The 19,476-nt window shown below is 36.5% G+C and overlaps 1 protein-coding gene across 3 annotated transcripts in view; it reads right to left on the bottom strand.

Annotated features, from left to right (window-relative positions):
* The window catches only part of znf638 (zinc finger protein 638), a 252,174-nt gene that overhangs the window by 112,773 nt on the left and 119,925 nt on the right, over positions 1-19,476 (bottom strand). For all 3 annotated transcript variants that reach the window (XM_051928463.1, XM_051928465.1, XM_051928464.1), the window contains exons 2-3: positions 12,405-13,926; positions 1,781-1,842 (exon numbers count right to left, since the gene is read on the bottom strand). In XM_051928463.1, the coding sequence (XP_051784423.1) occupies positions 1,781-1,842; positions 12,405-13,926 (1,584 nt within the window). The remainder of the gene's footprint in view (positions 1-1,780; positions 1,843-12,404; positions 13,927-19,476) is intronic.

The raw sequence follows: 19,476 nt of genomic DNA, 5'->3' as shown, positions 1-19,476 counted from the left end.
ATGTTCGTGTGGTAGTATAACTTCCAAATAGAATATGGACATTGTTTGAATTACTTTAATGATTTATAAACTGTGGCTTCACTACACATCTACCTGCTTATTTTTTATATTTTTCAAAAATAAGTAATTCTATATACAATCCTGCCTTAAAAGAAACTAGTTATTTTCACAACCAAATAGTTGAACATAAAATAAATGTGTCAATGCAGTATGTTCAAGTAAATTATTCTGAACGTGCAATAATTCTTGACAGAATTTCATCCTCTAAATGGACCTACAGTCCTGGGGGAAATGTGGTCACAAGCCACGGGGCAGCACTAAAACCAGAAACTGTTAACCAGATGGAAGTTCTTTGCTAGAAATGCAAGGAAAATACTAGTGAATTTAAGCAATACAAGAACTTTGAAAAGTTCTGGTTCACACAAAGAGATAAAAAAAATTAAGAAGTTCCAGTTTTCAGAAACAGTTTAGAACATATAAATTCTTAATTAGCAACAATATTTAAAAAAGGGACCCTCTGCAAATTTTGTAATGAAGAAAGACACACCAAGTACTTTACATTTTCAGGTTTTTATTTGATTAATTTAAGATTTATGGTCATACTGTTCCACCTCAGATTTTTCATAAAAGCATTTATACAATAAAAGAAAATATTTTCAGCTGCAGTGTCTCAATATTAATTTCTATAATTTTACTAACTTGGAAGGATTTATTGATATTGTGATATGGCATCAGTATTGGCCGGATTGTGGGCAATATCATGATCTCAGTGTTGAGCTCATACCACAGACACCTGCTTGGGTCGCTTTTCGTAACACCCTGAAAATCGTCACATTCATTCTCCTGCATCTATATTTTTCATTTCAACATTTGAACCTAGTGTCACACACTCTTCATCTTAAGCTAATCTGTGTCAGTCCCTCCTCCTCTTTCTTGTATATTTCTTTGCAGCCAGTCTTCTTAGACAGATTGTTTAACAGGTTGTTGCATGATACACTAGAGGTGGGTGATGTATCAATTTCATTTTTACAAATACTGCTGCAATTAACAGCATGCTTAAATAGCAGGCGGCAGAACACTCACCACAGAATACAAGCCTGGATGTACACGGCTAGTTTTACTAAACACTCATATGGCAACCTGTCAAAACCTGACCCACAGTCTAACACACACTGATCTAGTAAGTCAATTACTGGAAATGTAGAAAGGAAAAGAGTAAGTCCATATATGAAACTACCGTGGAACTACAGACCAAAATACCCAACCTCATTTGAGAGGATTATGCGTACAGTCCCAGGAACTCTACATATTTTTGCCCCCTTGTTGCGGTGATGTCAGTGACATTCTGATTGCTCTAGAGACCCCCTCTGTGGTCATTTTCAGAGGTGCACATTGAGGTACATTTTTCTGTCTCTCCTTTCATACCAAGTTAAACTAATTATTAAAAGTCAGATTTTAAATACAGGGATCCTCCCAGGTTGTGTTCCTGGCCACCTGCAGACTTCAAAGGGTTAAACAGTTCATCTTTATTTGGAAAAAATAATAACCACAAAAACCAATAAATTGAGTGATCAGGTTCTTTTTAAGTTCCTGCTCACCTCTATAACTTCAACAAATTTATATTACTGTAATTATAATTCACAGACAGTCATTTACTCAGTAATATAAGCTGTAGAGTAGAAAAACATACCATTAGGTGGAGTAGGTGAGAAAGACAAAAATACACATAAGCCAGAAAACTTCATGTAACAACAAAAAATATAAACTTTATTGTCCTTACCGCTGGCGCAAAAGTCTGCAGTTTTCAATGTGAAGTCTGGTATTTTGATGCTCAATCCAATCCTATAAAAATCAAGGGGGAGGGGGGTAAATACACCAATTAACATGATAATTTTAAAAATTGTATTTATCAAAATTTTGGAGTAATTAAAACAAACAAAATTTTATTTATTTAAGCCCAAATTAGAAAATTAATAACACCAAACAAATTACTTGGTTAACTTACACAAAAGCTGTTGCAATTTATGGAATAAAATCAAGGATTAGGGATTTAATCAGCTTTTCTTTTAATAATGAAGTGCTGATTCAACACAAGACTTGTGCCATTCTAGTATTTTTTTCTTTTATTCACAAAGATCAAATTTATACTCAAAATCAAACCTCAAGATGCTAAGTGAAATCTTAGCCTTTAACATTGTCTTTAATATTTAACTGTCAGAAACTGCTCAGTTAGTTATGGTTAAAATAGTATTTGAACAACTATGTAAAGTCAATATAGCTTGAAGTATATTGATTTCTGCTGTGTGCAAAAGTAGTACCTTTGTTAAATTCTGGTGTAAATTTTTAAATGTTCTTTTGATTTTTTTAACTGTACATGTGTCCAAAGTAGGATAATACCCTGGAAATTATACATAGTATTTGATAATATGTAAGCAAACTTAACATTTCAGGTTAAAGTATACCTGAAGGATAGGGGAAATAGAATCATTATTACATTTTAAACAAAACATAGGGAGGAGGAGATCACAATGTAGCACCTCAACCTTCCTACTCAAAAGTGTAAGTTCAGATTTACCACTGTTGAAACATCTTTGAAGTCGCAAGTAAAATCAATGTTTATGTTTCACAAGTGAATTGTTTCTTTTGATGGCATTCCGTCCAGTGTAAACATCCACAATGAGATAAAAGTATTCTGTACACTGAACAGAGGCAGCCAATACAGTCCTTTAGTGTAGTCTCTGTCCTTAGTCATTCCAGTCTCTCCGAAGTCTCCACCATTATATGCTCTTCAGTATTTCTTTTGTGACATTATGCAAGATAAATAATCCAAATTCCAAGCAAGAAAGTCTGCACAGCACAGTGCCTGAAGGAATCTTAAATGCGACATTCTTCATCCAATTTTAGACGCTTTGTGCAGTTTCCGATTTCTCCAAACCACAAAGTTCACTCCAGTTTCTTAGTTTTAGAGGAGGGATTTAATGATGCCCCCTTTCATTTTCACATACAGATTTAATTAAAAGATATAATTTGACAGAAAATGGCAAAATGACACAAACTTTGATAAAACATATATATACAAACACACTGTATACTTGATTTGAAACAAGTGCTTGGAATGCAATTAAAACACTATTCCAAGCATTTCCAAGAAAATATTCAAACCAAGTTAACAACAAATACCAGGATTAAAATATTTAAAATAAGATAACAACCAAGCTACCACAATTTGACTTAAGTTCAAAATACAAGTGTTTTATTACAGCCATAGATATTATGTTTAATTTTGTGGACACAGTTCATCCAATGAACTGACGTGACATGAACAACTGAAAAATGAATCACCTGTGAAGCATTCATTTTTTACTACTCCATCTTATAAAATTAATATAAAGTAGAAATCAGCAGGAGGAAAAAAATAATTACCTTTTCAGATGACAGTTTATATAATGCATTAACTATATTATTAAATGCTGAGATATGACTTTCAAACCTTTTTAAATAGGAAACTGCAGTTGATGAAAGTGGCCCCATTCTTTACTACTAGACTATGATATACTGCTCAAAAAACAAATGGATATCGGTATTTTTTTTTAAAGTTTCCACTTAGAAAGACCGATACAAAAGAGAATTAAGCAGACTGTCATGCAAGTGGCTATTGTGCACTAAACCACAAGATGTAAAAACATTGCAACAAGAATGTTATTATATAACCATAAAACAAACATTTTAAAATTCATCTATTTTCCATGCAGATATATTTATTTGCATTACAGATTTCACAGACAGCTTATTCTGTGGGCGCAAGGCAAAATCCAACCCTGGACAAGATACCAGCTCAACTGAACATACAAACCATTAGACTTTGAAACAAATGGCAACTTTAAAGATAGATAGATAGATAGATACTTTATTAATCCCAGGGGGAAATTCACATACTCCAGCAGCAAAAATATTAAATTAAAGAGTAATAAGATTATACTCTTCTAGGAATGAAAGAGAGATGACTAGCATCCACCCAGCAGGGCACTTTTATTCCATTTGAAGAATCGCCTATTAGAAATTGGTGTCAAAGCATGATGAAATTTAATTCAGTGCCTTGAAAAAATGTGTCCCTTTCCGATTCCTTCTGCACTGCAAATTCATAATACTTAATGTTTGAGGCCTTTGGGGCACCTTATTATCTGCTAAACAAAGTAATCCAGCTAGCAATGATTGCAAAAGTAAACATCCCCATGTTTAAGGGAAACAGTAAAGACTTTCCATCTTTTAATACCAAAAACATTGTAGATTCTTGGGATTAGAGCTCTTTCCTGCAATTTATATGAAACCAGCCATGATGTTTTCTACTAAAGACAGAAAAACATGACCATCTCCCTTCAAAACTATCCAATTAAAAGAATAGGATGCGCACAAAAGGCTCAACTACAGCTAGTCCTGCTCACTATGAACAATTATTTTGGCTCTGCATAAAGATTGAACAAGCACATAATGCCATTACTATTGAAAATTTCTAAAGAAATCAGAACAAGTTTATAACCCTTTCCAGAATACAAAGTCATTTTTAATTAAGAGTCAAACAGAATGTCATATGGGGCAATCATTAATATGGGGCCAAAATTACATTAGTAAGGTCTGATGTAAAATTGTTCAAAGAATCAAAATCTGAAAAATATGCATAAAACCGCAGAGTTATCTTTTCTCAGCATAGGTCAATGTTCACGACTCCACAACCAGAAATATAACTGGGTAAAAATGGCATATTAATGAGTCTTAAGGCTGAAACCACTTCTAACCAAGAAACACTTTTTTTTTTTTTAAACCATATACCAAGAAGTACTTACTCCCAACCATTCACCCAAAATCTGTTGGGAGAATGATGCATGGGTAGATGGAAGCAAAGTGGAATTGTTTTTTTTTTTTCTCCTTTCTTGATGACATGGGTTCCAACATATCTGGTATAAAGCAAATGTAGCATTTCACCGCAAGAGCATCATACCAACTGCCAAACATAGTCATCTGCCGATTTAAGGCTGACCAAGTTGAGACAATTTGTACTCACAGCCAAGGGCTGTAGGAAAACAACAGGGTAACGCTGGTTTTGTCAATTACTAGAATATTAATAAATCTTTTGGTGTAATTTCACAGGGTCTCACATGTTTTCTGACTATTAGAGGGCCTTTTAAGGTTTTGTTTAGATCAGTGCTGCTCCATGTGACTAATATTTTATGTTTCTGGCCAGCACTGCCTTCCTTACATCAGTGTTTCTCTTTTATGGTCCTGCAATGTAGTTTCAGTGTTTTATACTCATAGAAAAATCACTAGCAGCAATTGTAAACCACCCCCTTGGTGACGCATGTTCACTTAGAAACAAAAACATACTGCATAACGCTGCCGATCACTTAGTCAACCCACTTGCGACCCAAAGACTTCAACCCGTGAAAGACCTGTACAATTTGTCACTGACATGGTCAAATGCATGCTCTCAGATGTAACCTAAGTCAATGCAAGACTATATAGTGATGATGTGGAGATGCTTTGCTGTCTTGCAAGATTTGCCATATTTGAAGGAACGCTGAACTTTGCATTTATCAGAAAATGCTTAAGAATAGGAGTCCATTCTTTTGTGAACTAAAGCATAGCTAAGCTCATATAGCCAAATAATTATCCAAAACATAAAAATAAATCCACATCAGAATGACTAGAAAGCAGCAAAATTAATGTTTTGGATTGGCCCAGCCAAAGTCAACACCTAAACCCAAAATGAGTAGATTGTAAACAAAAAATATTTTGGAATTGAACAGTTATGCAAGAAAGTGTAGGCTAACACTACTTTACTGTAATGTGGAAAAGTGACTGACTCATAGGAATCATGATGCAAATCAGTGAAGTGTAAGATGCCTATTACTATTATTCAGCATGCTAATTGGCATTGGATAACTTCACTCATATAATAAATGACATAAAAAATGTATTACTTGTTAATTCATGTGTCCTCATTAGATTCTAGTTGAAGGCTCAAAATATACAGCACCAAAAAACTGTCGGAATAGAGAAAACTTTGAAGAGGGCAAATACTCATTGAGCCTAAAGAGACAAATGCTGTTGGAAATCTTCCCAAAAAACTCTCATTTAAGGTATACTGTATGTGTCGCTTGTAGTGTTGTGCTTTATACCGGTACTGGAAAGTACCAAAAAAAATACATATTTTAAAACAGCATGTTACCAGTATTTCAGTACTTTTAGTGCTAGAAGCAAATGATAGGTGGTACACTGTGAGAAAAGCCATCATTTCTTCAAAATTTAGTAGTGTATACGTGGAAAACATCCGTTCTAAAAACTAAAGACTTAATGAAACAAAACCACAGGCTACATGCAATTGAGCCTTACACATCTGCAAAAAGTTTACATTTCAAGAATATAGTCAATTACATACAGCACTATGGGGGGAAAAAAAGGTCGCTAACAGCAGCAAATTTATTTGTTAATATTTTTACAGTATTGCCAATACAAACAACTGTCATCAGATTAATTATGAAATGAAAGTTGCAATTGCTTTTGACTCAATTATATCTTAAACAATATAGGTGGACATAAATGTAAAACCTTTCTGAGAGTGTGGCAGCAACAACTAAAAATGAGGAGTTGGGATTTTAAATATCCTTAGACCCTGTCCACATGTACTCGGGTATTTTTTTTTTTTTTTTTTTTTTTTAAACGTAGCTTTCTGTACGCATTGGCCTTTTGTCCACAGGCAAACTGTTTAGGCCCTGAAAACCAAGCTATTGAACAACTCTTTCCAGGGTGAAGATATTTAGAAACTCTGTATTCCCTGTTTACGTGTAGACAAGGAACAATTGCGTTTTTGGCTTGTAATGTCATGTGCACCAGTATCTTTGATTGAGGTCAGTGTGTGTGTGCCATTATCTGTTTTGTTTACATGAGACAATTTCACGCAATTGCAGGCATAGCTAAAGTAGTGCTGGTGTTAACCTTGTTAATGGGACTTTTTACATGTTTACATTTAAAGGTACAATTACTTTCATTATATTGAGCAACAAATGGCATTAGAATGCACTACAGAGGTCACTGTTACATTGAACACTCCAACGATACCTCTAGTTGATGGGACAACTTTAAGAATTAAGTTGTTAATGCTGAAGAGAATTTGTTTGTCAAGGACATCGCTTATGTCTCTGAGTGAGCTGCTTACCACGCATCAAAGGTAAGATAACTAACGAGATTGCCCGTCGGTGTTGTCAAAAGCTGTCTGCATATTCCACTATTTAGCAGAAGAGGGGAGATTACAAAAGATGGCAAACAACTTTGGGCTGTCAAGACAGAGGTCTGTAAAACAGTAAGGAAAGTCTGTCAAGCAATTAGTGTCACCTTGGGCCCGGTTTATATACATACAATTACCTGTCAATGAGTCCAAAGGAACTTGTAGAAGGGTTTCACTGGGACTTGTGTAAAAATAAAGCAGCAATCCACAAATTCCATGAATTATCTGAACAGAAAGGGGAGGTTTTCTCTTAACATACAAGCCAACTGTGATTACAAGTGTTCATTTATTGACATCATAGTGAAATGGCTGGGTAGTGTTCATGATGCCTGCATTTTCACAAATTCTATGCTGAGCACACATTGGAAGATGAAGGAAAAAAAAAATTGGAAAGGACATCTGAATAACATTTCCTTTATCTATGCCTGTTTCGTGCTCTTGATAATGGATTTTTGCTTTTTTGTGTAGATGGAGACTTTAAAAAAAAAAATAAAACAATGCGGATGGCTTTAAAAAAAAAAAAGGAAAACTCCTGTATTAAAAAAATAACCAGGTACATGTGGACGAGGCCTTAATTTGTACATTTAACATAGCAGTTCTTATGTTAACTCACATTTCTTTAATGTCTGACATCAAAGAACTGCTACTTGAGAAGCAAAATAGTGTACATTTTCCAAATTTAACATTAGCATTATGTGTAAAACATTTTCCCTACAGAATACAATGTACAAATGTAAAAAGTGTTAAAAAAAACCATTGTGAAACAAAGAAACAGGCCTTCTAATATAAATCAACCAAAAATCAGGTCACCCCATATTAAATTTACTCTGAGCAAAAATAAAAAATTGCGTAAAAACCCATATTGCAGTTTACTGTTGAGAAGAGCACTGCTTTACAATTACCTAAAGCTATTGCTGTTCTGTTTAAAATTCTGCAGTGTTTAAACCTGCTACTTTTTAACAGAGTTCAAGTCCAGAATTTAAAGTGGCAACTTTAGAAAATATCTTGTTGGGTTTATTAATGCTCTCTCTCTGTGGATTCAGATACATCCACTATGATGCTGCAAGACCCAAATTTATGCTTCTTAATACAAGAGTGCATACAAACAGCAAACACACAAGTACTTGCCAAAGTAAAATGAAATCTATAAAGGGCAACAGGAACTGAAGAAACAAGACAAATAACCATCCTCTCCTCCTACTCTACAACAATGCCCCTAGACATGATGCATTTATCCTATTCTTCAGTCTACCTGTTCCACAATCTAAAGGGCTATGTCAGCAATGCAGCAATCAAGTCTGCTTCAGAACAAAGGTACAGAAAGGTTGTGTGAATGTTAAAAAATGTGAAAATGACAATGGGGATTATGCTGAACAATAAACAGAGTGTCTGTTTTGATAGGTTAGCAAAAAATTTTGATTATCCCTTTTGTTTGTGCTTGTCTCGTCTATAAAAGGTGAACAAACAAAACATTACACCAACATACTTGAACTTGACTTTCTAGATGGACTGCTCTTAAAATGGTCTCTGATCCTCGCATCTAAGTAATAAAAGACATCATGCTTCCAAGGTCAAGGATGGGAAAAAGCAAGTTTATAGGGTCATTTTAATCATGGGTACAGACTACAATGAAATTCTTACTAGCTTGCTAATCAACATGCAACCACTATTTGGTGTCATGATTAGTTGAGAGTAGTTACTTTACCATGAAATTCAAAACACATTTGTCATAACCTAGTATATCAGTTAATTGTTTTGGCTAAATTAACCTCTTTAGCATTAAGACTCTGGCAATCACTCGGGCTGTGGTAAAGTGTTGGTCCTGAGTGTCTGTCTGGCAACGGTATAGACGCATCTCACGCAAGACCCATGTATTATTCGGACTGTATAAAATACCAACAGCATTAGTGTCGAACTTTACCTGGGCAAAGGTGTAGACGGGTCTTCTTCGTACCTCACATCGTCATCAGCAGTGATGAGAAAGTGAATCTGTCTTTAGGAAGTGAAACAAAGTGGTTCTGGGAATCCAAAAGTGATGCTCGATTCACATGTGCAGTGTGCTGTTCACATTATTGATAATTTATATTATACTTTCTACAGTTGACCGTGTTTTACAGTAGAAAGATGAGAATAAAAATGTCACTCTTCAAGCCAAAAAAATGTAATGCTATACATGTTTTGAGGAAAACAATGTAAACGCTTAGTAGGTCAAATGTATGTAGACGTATGTACTGTAAATTTATAGAACTAGGTAAGTGAAACACTAAAGACAGAAAAGGTCTGGTTTTTAACAGTAGAATTCCGAAAAACTGAAAATTTTCATTCTCTCTGAAAAGCCAACTTTACCCAAAACACAAGTGAGGAAAATCATGTCTTTATCAGTGCAGCAACTGTCTGCTGATAAATGCTTAGGTTTTGCAAATGTGTCAATTAGCAGCACTGAACCATCTCCCATTCAGCCAGTCATTTGCTCCTCCTGACACTTGAGACTATTTTTAGCACCACCAGATCGAATCCTCTCACTTACAAGCTCATGTGTGTGTTGAATATTTTATAGGACGAAGACTTGTTAGGAGATGTATTAGTAATGATATACTGTTATTTGAAATACGTACATTTCATGTGTCATCAATTTCTACAACAATCTTTATAAATTTACAATGAAACAAGAAATGCTAGGTCTGTAGTAGACACAAAGCAAATGTTAGTATATCAAATATAACCAGCTGAATATGAGGTTTTTACTTTTTTGATAATTGCACTTCTATGATGTCAACCAGCACACAGGCCTAAATTGCCATTTAGCATTCACTTTTGCCATTACCAAACCTACACAGCTTTTCACTCAACAGAAATGTATTATATCCAACACCACTGCTTGAATGTGAAACACACACAAATACAAATCCAAGAAAATCTCAATAAGGAAACGCTATTTGGACTTCCCAGTCTGTAAACATTTAGCAGTATGTCATTTGAAAGATTTGTTTATTCAGTTTTATTCTGGAATAAAAGCATGCTTGAACCATCATACCTTTTGTGAAAAATGTTTATTTTATATTCCATGTCTTAATATATGTACTTCACATTCACAGTAACGAAACAATTTGGCATTTACCCAAGAATAAAACCGAATGAAAAGAAATTGTTTAAATGACATGTCTCTGTGAATGTGTAAAGACTGAATTCCAAATATCAGTTGGTACAAAATAGACGTTTGCATTCACGTGTGTGATTGTGTTTCATGTTTCACATGTAAAGGCAAGGTATTCGTACAAATTAGTGCAATTTTTTTTTTTTTTAAATCAGTGCCGTTATAATTACTACACTGCAACATACAATAAGTTTAATAATAATAATAATAATTCATTACATTTATATAGCGCTTTTCTCAGTACTCAAAGCGCTATCCACAGAGGGAGGAACCGGGAAGCGAACCCACAATCTTCCAGTCTCCTTACTGCAAAGCAGCAGCACTACCACTGCGCCACCTGTAAGCTTGATATATATACACACACATTACAAAATATCATAAGTATATTTTTATTATATCAAATGTAACCAGCTGAAAATGAAACACACAAACACGTGTCTCAATTTGAAACTGACATTAGGACTTCACACACACAGTAACAAAACAATGTCTTGCAGTGAATGTGTAAAAAATGTCACTTTTGACCTGAGCCAGTAACAGTCTATGCAAATTTCTGATACTTGCATCAGTCAACACTAAAAAGACAAAATTATCAGTGCCATCATAATTACCCAAATGTAATATAAGCTCTATATAATAAACACATTTGCTTTATGTCTATGTCTTGTTTCATTGTACATTTACACAGATCATTGTAGAACAGGAACACACATGAAAAGTATTTCAAATAATGATATACAATTTTCTAAAAAAAATTCCTTAAAAGTCTTTGCTATATAAAATCTTCAATGCTGAAGATTCGAGCTGACGGTAATAAACTGGGAGTAAGTGTCAGAAGAGGAAAACAGCTGGCTGAATGAGGGATGGGTGACTGCTGGTTGATATATGTAATGATAAATCATTTGAAATACATAAACTAGTTATTCTCCGTAATTCTCCGTATAAAGTAGTTATACTCCGTAATCAAGGTGCTGGAGAATGGCAACTGGTTAAATGTTGATGAGCACATGGAAGTAAGAATTTTATCGCACTCAGTAAATGTGACAATAACCCTATAAATCTATAGGCATAAAACTTCAAATAAGTTTCTGATATTTGACACAAATTATAATGAAAAAGTGAATCTATTCATTCAAACATCTGTTTAATGTACACACCTACCTATAAAAACTGGGAACAAACATTTTCAGAAAGCTGACCGAGGTGCTGATGCAAATGTAGTCAATGTTATGATGTGGCAAGGAGGGTGTGACTTCACTATTAATGAGCATACATAAAACATCTTTGAAAAAGATGCCTCTCATCTAATAAAAAACCTAACAAAAAAACAACCCAACAATCTGTTTTGGTGACACAAGAACTGCAAGCCATTCTCCTCCAAGTTTAAACTTAAAGCAAAGCTTAGAGAATGATAATTTCAAAATAACTGCTGTTTAGGAACAGATATGTAACACCACTTGCTATCTGAAACCAATATCCATATGTTCCAGTGAGCAGCATTTAGTTACTTTCACAGAGGTTTTAACATGTACACATACACAATGGTGCCTAAAATACTAATGAATAAAAATCAACAAAATTGATTAAATACACAGAACAATTACAGTAGTTTAGTTTCCCTTAATTTATTGTTACAAGATAATTAAGTTTAATTTGCTGAATCAATTTTGGACTTGTGGATCATCATTTGTCTATAATTTATATTTATTAATACAATTCATTATTCTATATCTTTAGCTACATGACAAAAACAAGGTATCAAATAATCTTTATTTATTTATTTTTTTTTTTAAAAACAACAACAAAAAAAAAAAAAAAAACACACCAGCAATACTAAAAATGTGGTCCTGCAACAAATATCTCAGTACTCCGTTACATTTAACATTTCACTGTAGAGATTTAACATACATCACAGGGTGCAATCTAAACAGCCATCAGTAAAAACTTATACAATACTAACAGACCACTCACCTGCAACTGAACACAGTCTATGTTACACAGTGAACAAGTATGTGGAAAGATTCTCGGGGAGGCAGCATAGTAATCATTCTTCATGCTAGGGGTTGGCAGTCTCTTGCCCACAGAGGGCTCATTTTGAGGAAATGCTGAAGCCCAGGGTGTTTTCATCATGGTGAAGGTTTCTTTCGCCAATCCACCAGCTTCTATTTGTGTAACCCTAGGAGGGTTGGTTGGGGTAGAGCTGGTAATCCCCACTGAAGCTTGGTTGAGCCCGTCCGATTTCTGACTAGCCGCTTCACTTAGTTGCGGCCGTCGATCGACCGGCAAATCCTTGCTCAAAGGTGAGCTTGTTTTAACAGGGTCTGAGAAAACAGACCCATGACCAGCATCAACCTTAAAGCTAAAGGAGGAAGCAGACACAAGAGTATCAAGGGAAAATTTAGGCTGTGTACTAGGGGGTGCAGAAGTACTTATGTCCTCCTTAGTCAACTCTTTTGATGGCAAGTCTCTCTTAAAAAGAGGTGAATCCTCCTCAGGAATACTGAATTTACTTGAATGTCCATAATCGATGACCTTGCTCTGTCTGGACTCACTGCTCAGAGAATCTCCACCCACTGAAGAGGATTTGGAATGATCCACCTCAGGAATTGGCCTTTTCATTTTTCTCAATCTAATATCCCTCAAAATAAAGGGCAAATTGTCTGGGGTGAGCTGATCGTCTGGATATCTGCTTAGCTCTTCCAGGTCATCGTTAGAAAGTCCAAAACTGGCCAATATGCTAGTGGCATTTTCATTTATGTAGACAGTTGGGCGTCTTCCTGCTGGGGCACCTGGATGATTCTCTGCTGCTCCTCCTCCTCTGGCTTGGTTTCTCTCTGGGGCATCTCCCATTCCAGAGGCAAACAACTTTTCAGGTGGTGGCTTGAAGGAAATCCATTCAGAATCTCTGTCTTCAGTAACCTTGACCATATGTTGATCTCTTACACCTGCCAAATCTTCCACTTTGCCTTTCATCATTCTGGGATTCATCTGCTGCAAACCCTGTGTCAACATGCGACTGCCATCCTGTGGACCTCGAGCCTGCATCTCCATTCTTGGCTGCATTTCTGGGTGTGGAGGAAGAGATCTTTGGGGGGGACCTTGAAATCCCATTTGTTGATTCATCATCGGAGGCATCCTTCCAGGTGGTCCAGAAGACACCATACCTTGAGAAGCCATATGTCCCGGGCCCATCATCATAGGCATCTGCTGATTCATGGCAAACTGGTTCGGCACCATTGGCCTCTGCCCAGGAAAACGTGCTCTTGGATTAAACATTGGGTTAGACATTGTAAGTTTTAGTAAAGCCTGGTTGAGAAGTGACAATGTTGGTGAAGAGAAGCTGCTAGAAGTGACACAGTTCAACTGGTGAAGAGCCAGCTGCGTCTTAATCTGGGCGAGCTGCAAAGATGGGGGACCCAATAGTAGTGGGTTCCCAAAGCCAATGTTCAAGGAATTTGCAACTGGCACACAATTTTCCAAGAATAATGCAAAGCTGAAAGTTAAAAACACAAACAGAATTATTGATTTCTTCTTTAACAGTCCAGTCAAATGAAGATGACAGAGTAAGCGATCAATAGACACAAAAACAGAGTAATAAGACTTCAAGCCAAAATGACAAAACCTTTAATGCGATCTTCCCAGCTCCAAAGAGCGTCAAAGGAGCAATATGGTCAAAGTCTGAAACACTATTACACACACACAAAAAAAAAAAAATACAAATTTCAACCTCAAAGCAGAAGCAGTCTTTTAAGTTTCAGAAAGATTATGTAATTATCTTGAGATAGTTTGCCAAACACAATAATACTCTAGATTTATAACATATATTGATTTTTATTTAATGTGCACATGTGCATCATCCATGGCTGATCTCTTCGAAAGAAATGATGCAGAGTGCATGTATAACAAATACAACTGCAGTTTAGACATAAGTTTTTATTTCTAACATTATGACTAAAAGACAGCAAAGAAATTCTGAACAAACTAGAAGGTTAAGTATTGTTTGAAAGAAATTTTCTATCCTCAGATCTTTTACAATTGTTACTGATGCATGTTTACTTATATTTCTGGTACTGTTTACTGCTATAGCATTTGTTAGTAATCCGCGTTTGATGTACTGCATCACCGTACTATGCATTGTACTTTTCTGCCATTTTTATGTTTCAGCTCTAGTGAGACTAACAAATGCTTCATTGTACTATACAGTATAATAAAGATCTAAACTAAAATTTATGTTTTGCATCAAATGCTGTGACAGCACCATTAAAACCATGAAAATAAAGAGGTAGAGGAAAACAGAAGCCATGTACAATTTCCATCATTCCATAACCATTACTAATACACAAATTTAAATACAACAATCCAAGAAAGTCCTTTACACAAAAGTCCAAGAAATTACTGATGCAGTGGTCAATATAAATTAACTATATACTACACATTCCACAACTGCAAAACTAACACAAGCAAACAAGTTATTTAGGTCCAATGCAGCCAGACAGATATGTTGTTCAACTCTACAGAAACTTGAATATGGTCAAAGAAATTGACCTGCGGAACCTGCAGTGAGCATAAAAGGTTAGAATCATCTAAGTTACTTGTTTAGTTACTTTAGCCTAACAAGGGAGGATGTACCTGGTTGCTCACATTAGAAAAGCTTCTAGTGCTTTCTAGGGCAATTTTTAAATGTTCATTTACAGTCATCCATTTTTATAACATAACCTACATTTTATTTGTCTTTGAAACAACTAGGTAAGAAGAATAAATAATTACCTCCACACAATAAATGCAGAATGACCATAAAACCTCTAAATTACTTAAATTAGCTTTCTGAAGATCAATGCTACTTTTATTTACATTCAATATTCCTTCTGGCTGTATGTAGAACTGAACACCAGTTTACATTACACCTCAATTTCAAACTATTCTGGATTGGATCCAAATTCTGATACCTATATGCTTAGACTTCTTATGACCTTACTCTCCCAACTCTTTGGTTCTCATAGTGCTACTTCCAGTGTAACTACCTGTAGATTTTACTTCATGCAGTGCCCTTCTTACACATGAATGTGGAAACGGACCCTATCAAGAGATCACCTTTCTCCTTGACTCATACACCTGTCAACATTTCACAATACTGTAGCTAGTGACACTGAATATTGCTACTGTACTGTGTTACAAACGGCTGAGAAAGATGTTGCAGCTTTCAGCTGTTCTGAAAAGAATCATGAATGCAGAAGGAAACCTGTACATAATTAACACAAATTTAACAGTACAGTGATACCTTGAGATACAAGTTTAATTTGTTCCATGACCAAGCTCGTAAGTCAAAATGCTCGTATCTCAAATCAATTTTCCCCATTGAAATTAATTGAAAGATTAATTCGTGCCAGCCCCCAAAAAACCACCCCAATTTTTTGTTAAATGTTTTCAACATAAGAAAAATGTAATTAAAATGAACAAATTTTGTATACAAAAAAAATAAAACCTAATACATAAAAGTGATTCTAAACAAAACAGATGTTGGCGAAGCCAATTAGTGTATTGTAATGTTTTTTTCTTTCACTTCACTTTTGCTTAGCTTACATTTTCTTCACTAGTTTTTTTCTTTTTTGCCACGCTTTCGTCACGTTCATTCTCAAGGCGTTTCAATTGAAACATGTCCAAGGAGATTTGTTTAGTCCTCCTCTTTAGAATGTTTCTGAAATGAGTTAGGCAAGTGTCATTAAATAGCGCCACTGCACGATCAGTTGCAACTGGTGTTTTCAATAAAGTCAAGCGTTAGGCAAGTGTCATTAAATAGCGCCACTGCACGATCAGTTGCAACTGGTGTTTTCAATAAAGTCAAGCGTCATTAAATAGCGCCGCTGCACGATCAGTTGCAACTGGTGTTTTCAATAAAGTCAAGCGTTAGGCAAGTGTCATTAAATAGCACCGCTGCACGATCAGTTGCAACTTGTGTTTCCTTTCAATAAAGTCAAGCGTTAGGCAAGTGTCATTAAATTGCACTGCTGCGCAATCAGTTGTAACTTTTTCAGGGAGTTTCTTTTCTTTAAAGTTCAAAACTTTTTCCCACATTGCAAACACTTTATCTCACTTTAAGAGATAACCTCCTCCACCATACCGATCTCCTGCAGAACCTCCGTATATTGCCGCGTCAGTAGTTCAGTCAACTCCTCCGTCGTCAGTTCCTCTGAATGCTCTTTGATGGCTCGTATTTCGAATTTTGGCTCGTAACTCAAGGCAAAAAATCGACCTAGTGACGGCTCGTATCTCAAAAAACTTGTACCTTGGGGCACTCGTATCCCAAGGTACCACTGTACTTCAAATCAAATGCTACAAGTCGGCCTGTACCAGTTATTAAGTTAAAAAGTACCTTGAGGTGACACATGGACAGATTTTCAGAACATGTAATGGAACATACAGAGCATGTACTACATGCTGACATTATCCTTCCTGATGACTTGTACTGAGAGTCTGGTACTGCATGATGCTTGCGCAAAAAGCTTAATTAAAACAGCATCTGGTCCTAACTTTTTGTTTTTGACTGCCAAGGAGGAGTCTGGCAGTAATTTTAACAGCTTTTTTTTGTACTTTAAATATGCACATATAAATAAAATCCTTTCTAAACTGCCCAAGAGTAAGGGAACATTGACAATGAAGTGTGTGTGTGCATCCTGGTAGTGTGTGAGGGTGATGGGTGATGTGGAGGCAGGCACAGCAGAGCTCAGCATTAGGACAGTAAATAGGTTCATATCTGTTAACAGTAAATAAGAGTGGGTTTCACAGTAAGGAAGGAAGTAATGGAATGACTATTTAACTTGGGTAAAAGGTAAGGATAAAGAACATATTTAAACAGTTACATGATTGACAGTTATGTTAAATTAGAAAAAAGGAACCATGAAGAAAGCTCAACTCTTTCAGGGCAGATGTCGACTTTTGTCGACAGGAGGGGGTTGAGGGCGCATGTTGACAAAAGTCGACATCCAGCTGTTAATGCCGACAAAACTCACTGTTACCTCACAGGCATTCCCTCTCTGCTTGGAAGAATGTTAGACTCATTGACTCGGCATCTAATCCTTGCGTGTGCCTGAGTTACGAAATGTAAACAAATGCAAGATGGCATCGACATCTCACAAGGGAACGAAGTGAGTGCAGAAAAGAAAATACTCAGAAGACTACGTTTTGCTCATTATCACCGAATCGGACTCTGATTTTTCAGAATCTAATTTTGTTGAGAGAGATCAGGAGATCGAGCAAGAGAGTGAGGAACTGGCATCAGCTGATCAGGCACCAGCCAATGCCCCCCCCAGCTGATCAGCTGCCAGCTGAGCGCATTCACGCAGCCGATGCACCTACGGCAAGGTTCACGTGGGAGGAATACCCAGACATTGATCCGTGGGAGCCAAACTGCCTACCAGACTTCACAAGACAGCATGGTTTGTTGTTGGACATGACAGATTACCAGCCGCTGGACTACTTCAGGCTGTTCTTTCCTGAGGCTGCCTTTCAGCTACTGTCAGATGAGACAAACAGGTATGCATAGCAATTTTTTTTGAATCGCGGGCTGCACTTGTGCCGCATTCTCGTTTTTCCAAAGTGGAAACCCACAACAAAAGACGAGATGAAGGGCTCTGTGGCATTACAAATAGAGAGGGGACTAGACTGGCGATATAACTTCAGGGAGCATTGGTTCAGACATGCTTTGTCCCCTGGTGGCTTCGGACAGGTTATGCCACATGATAGGTACGTGCTCCTGCAAAGTTTTATTCACTTCTGTGATAACCAGAAGCAAATTCAAAGGGGTGAGTCAGGCTATAATCCCATGTATAAAGTTCAGCCCCTGCTGGACATTGTGGAACCAACATATAAACAATTTTATCAGCCTGGCCGTGATTTGTCTGTGGATGAATCTATGATAAAATACAAGGGACTCCTTTTTTCTGCCAGTATATGCCAGACAAGCCCACAAAGTATGACAAAGGATCAGAAGCAAACACTTGATTTCTGCCTAAAAGCAATTACATATATAGGAAAGTATTCCTTTCAAAGGGAACTGTTCCTTGACAAGTTGTGCTGGAGCTGCATCAGGGCTATGAACATTTGGGTCATGTTATGTACATGGACAATTTTTATACATCACCAGAATTGTTCATGGAGCTACAGAGCAGGGGAATTGGAATTGTGGCACAGTGAGGGTGAACAGGACCCACATGCCTTCACAGCTGAAGCCAGACAGACTGAAGATGAAAAGAGGCGACAATCTGGTTTTCATGCGGGTGGAAAACTTGGTGGCAGTGGCACACCACAATGTCAAACGGGTGACTTGTCGCTCTATAGTACACACTAACAATATATGTGAGAAAGTTATTTGTCAAAAGGTAAACCCAGAAGGTAGGAAGCTGGACAAGCCAGTTGCACTTGATGAGTATAACTGTAAAATGACTGGAGTTGATCGACTGGATCAGATCCTGGGGTTATACACTTACAGCCATAAGTCCACCAAGTGGTGCCACACTGAGTACCGTTGCATGCATGACATTGCACTTACAAATGGCTATATATTATTCAAATAGGCAAACAATGACAGCACTATGACTGCAGCAGATTTCCGCAAGAAGGTGGTTGACAGCTTGCTGGCAGAGTATGTTGCTGTACAAAGAAGGCCATCACAAAGAGCAGTGCCAGACAGGCTGACTGAGCGCCACTTTCCTGCAACATATGAGGACAAAAAAATACACACCTGATCGTGTTGTGTGCAGCAACAGATAACTGAAAAGGTGGCACCAGTGTAACACATGTTGTAAGCAGTGCAACATGGCAATACATGCAACTGGCCGCTTTGAGCGATATCATATACATGTTACACAGCAAAGTATGATAAGTATGTGAAATCATATAGTATGCAGACTCATACAACATGCAAGACAGTAACATTTGTCAAAAAAAAAAAAAAAAATTGATTTGATATGTTAAACCATTGCTTTGTGTCCTTTTTAAAAAAAAGTTTTTGGAAAAATATTCCGCCCTGGGAGAAAAGAAAAAAAAA

The sequence above is a fragment of the Erpetoichthys calabaricus genome, chromosome 5, assembly GCF_900747795.2.
Source record: "Erpetoichthys calabaricus chromosome 5, fErpCal1.3, whole genome shotgun sequence".
NCBI lineage: Eukaryota > Metazoa > Chordata > Cladistia > Polypteriformes > Polypteridae > Erpetoichthys > Erpetoichthys calabaricus.
The sequence above is the reverse complement of the archived record's forward strand: the minus strand, read 5'-3'. Positions and strand labels throughout refer to the sequence as shown.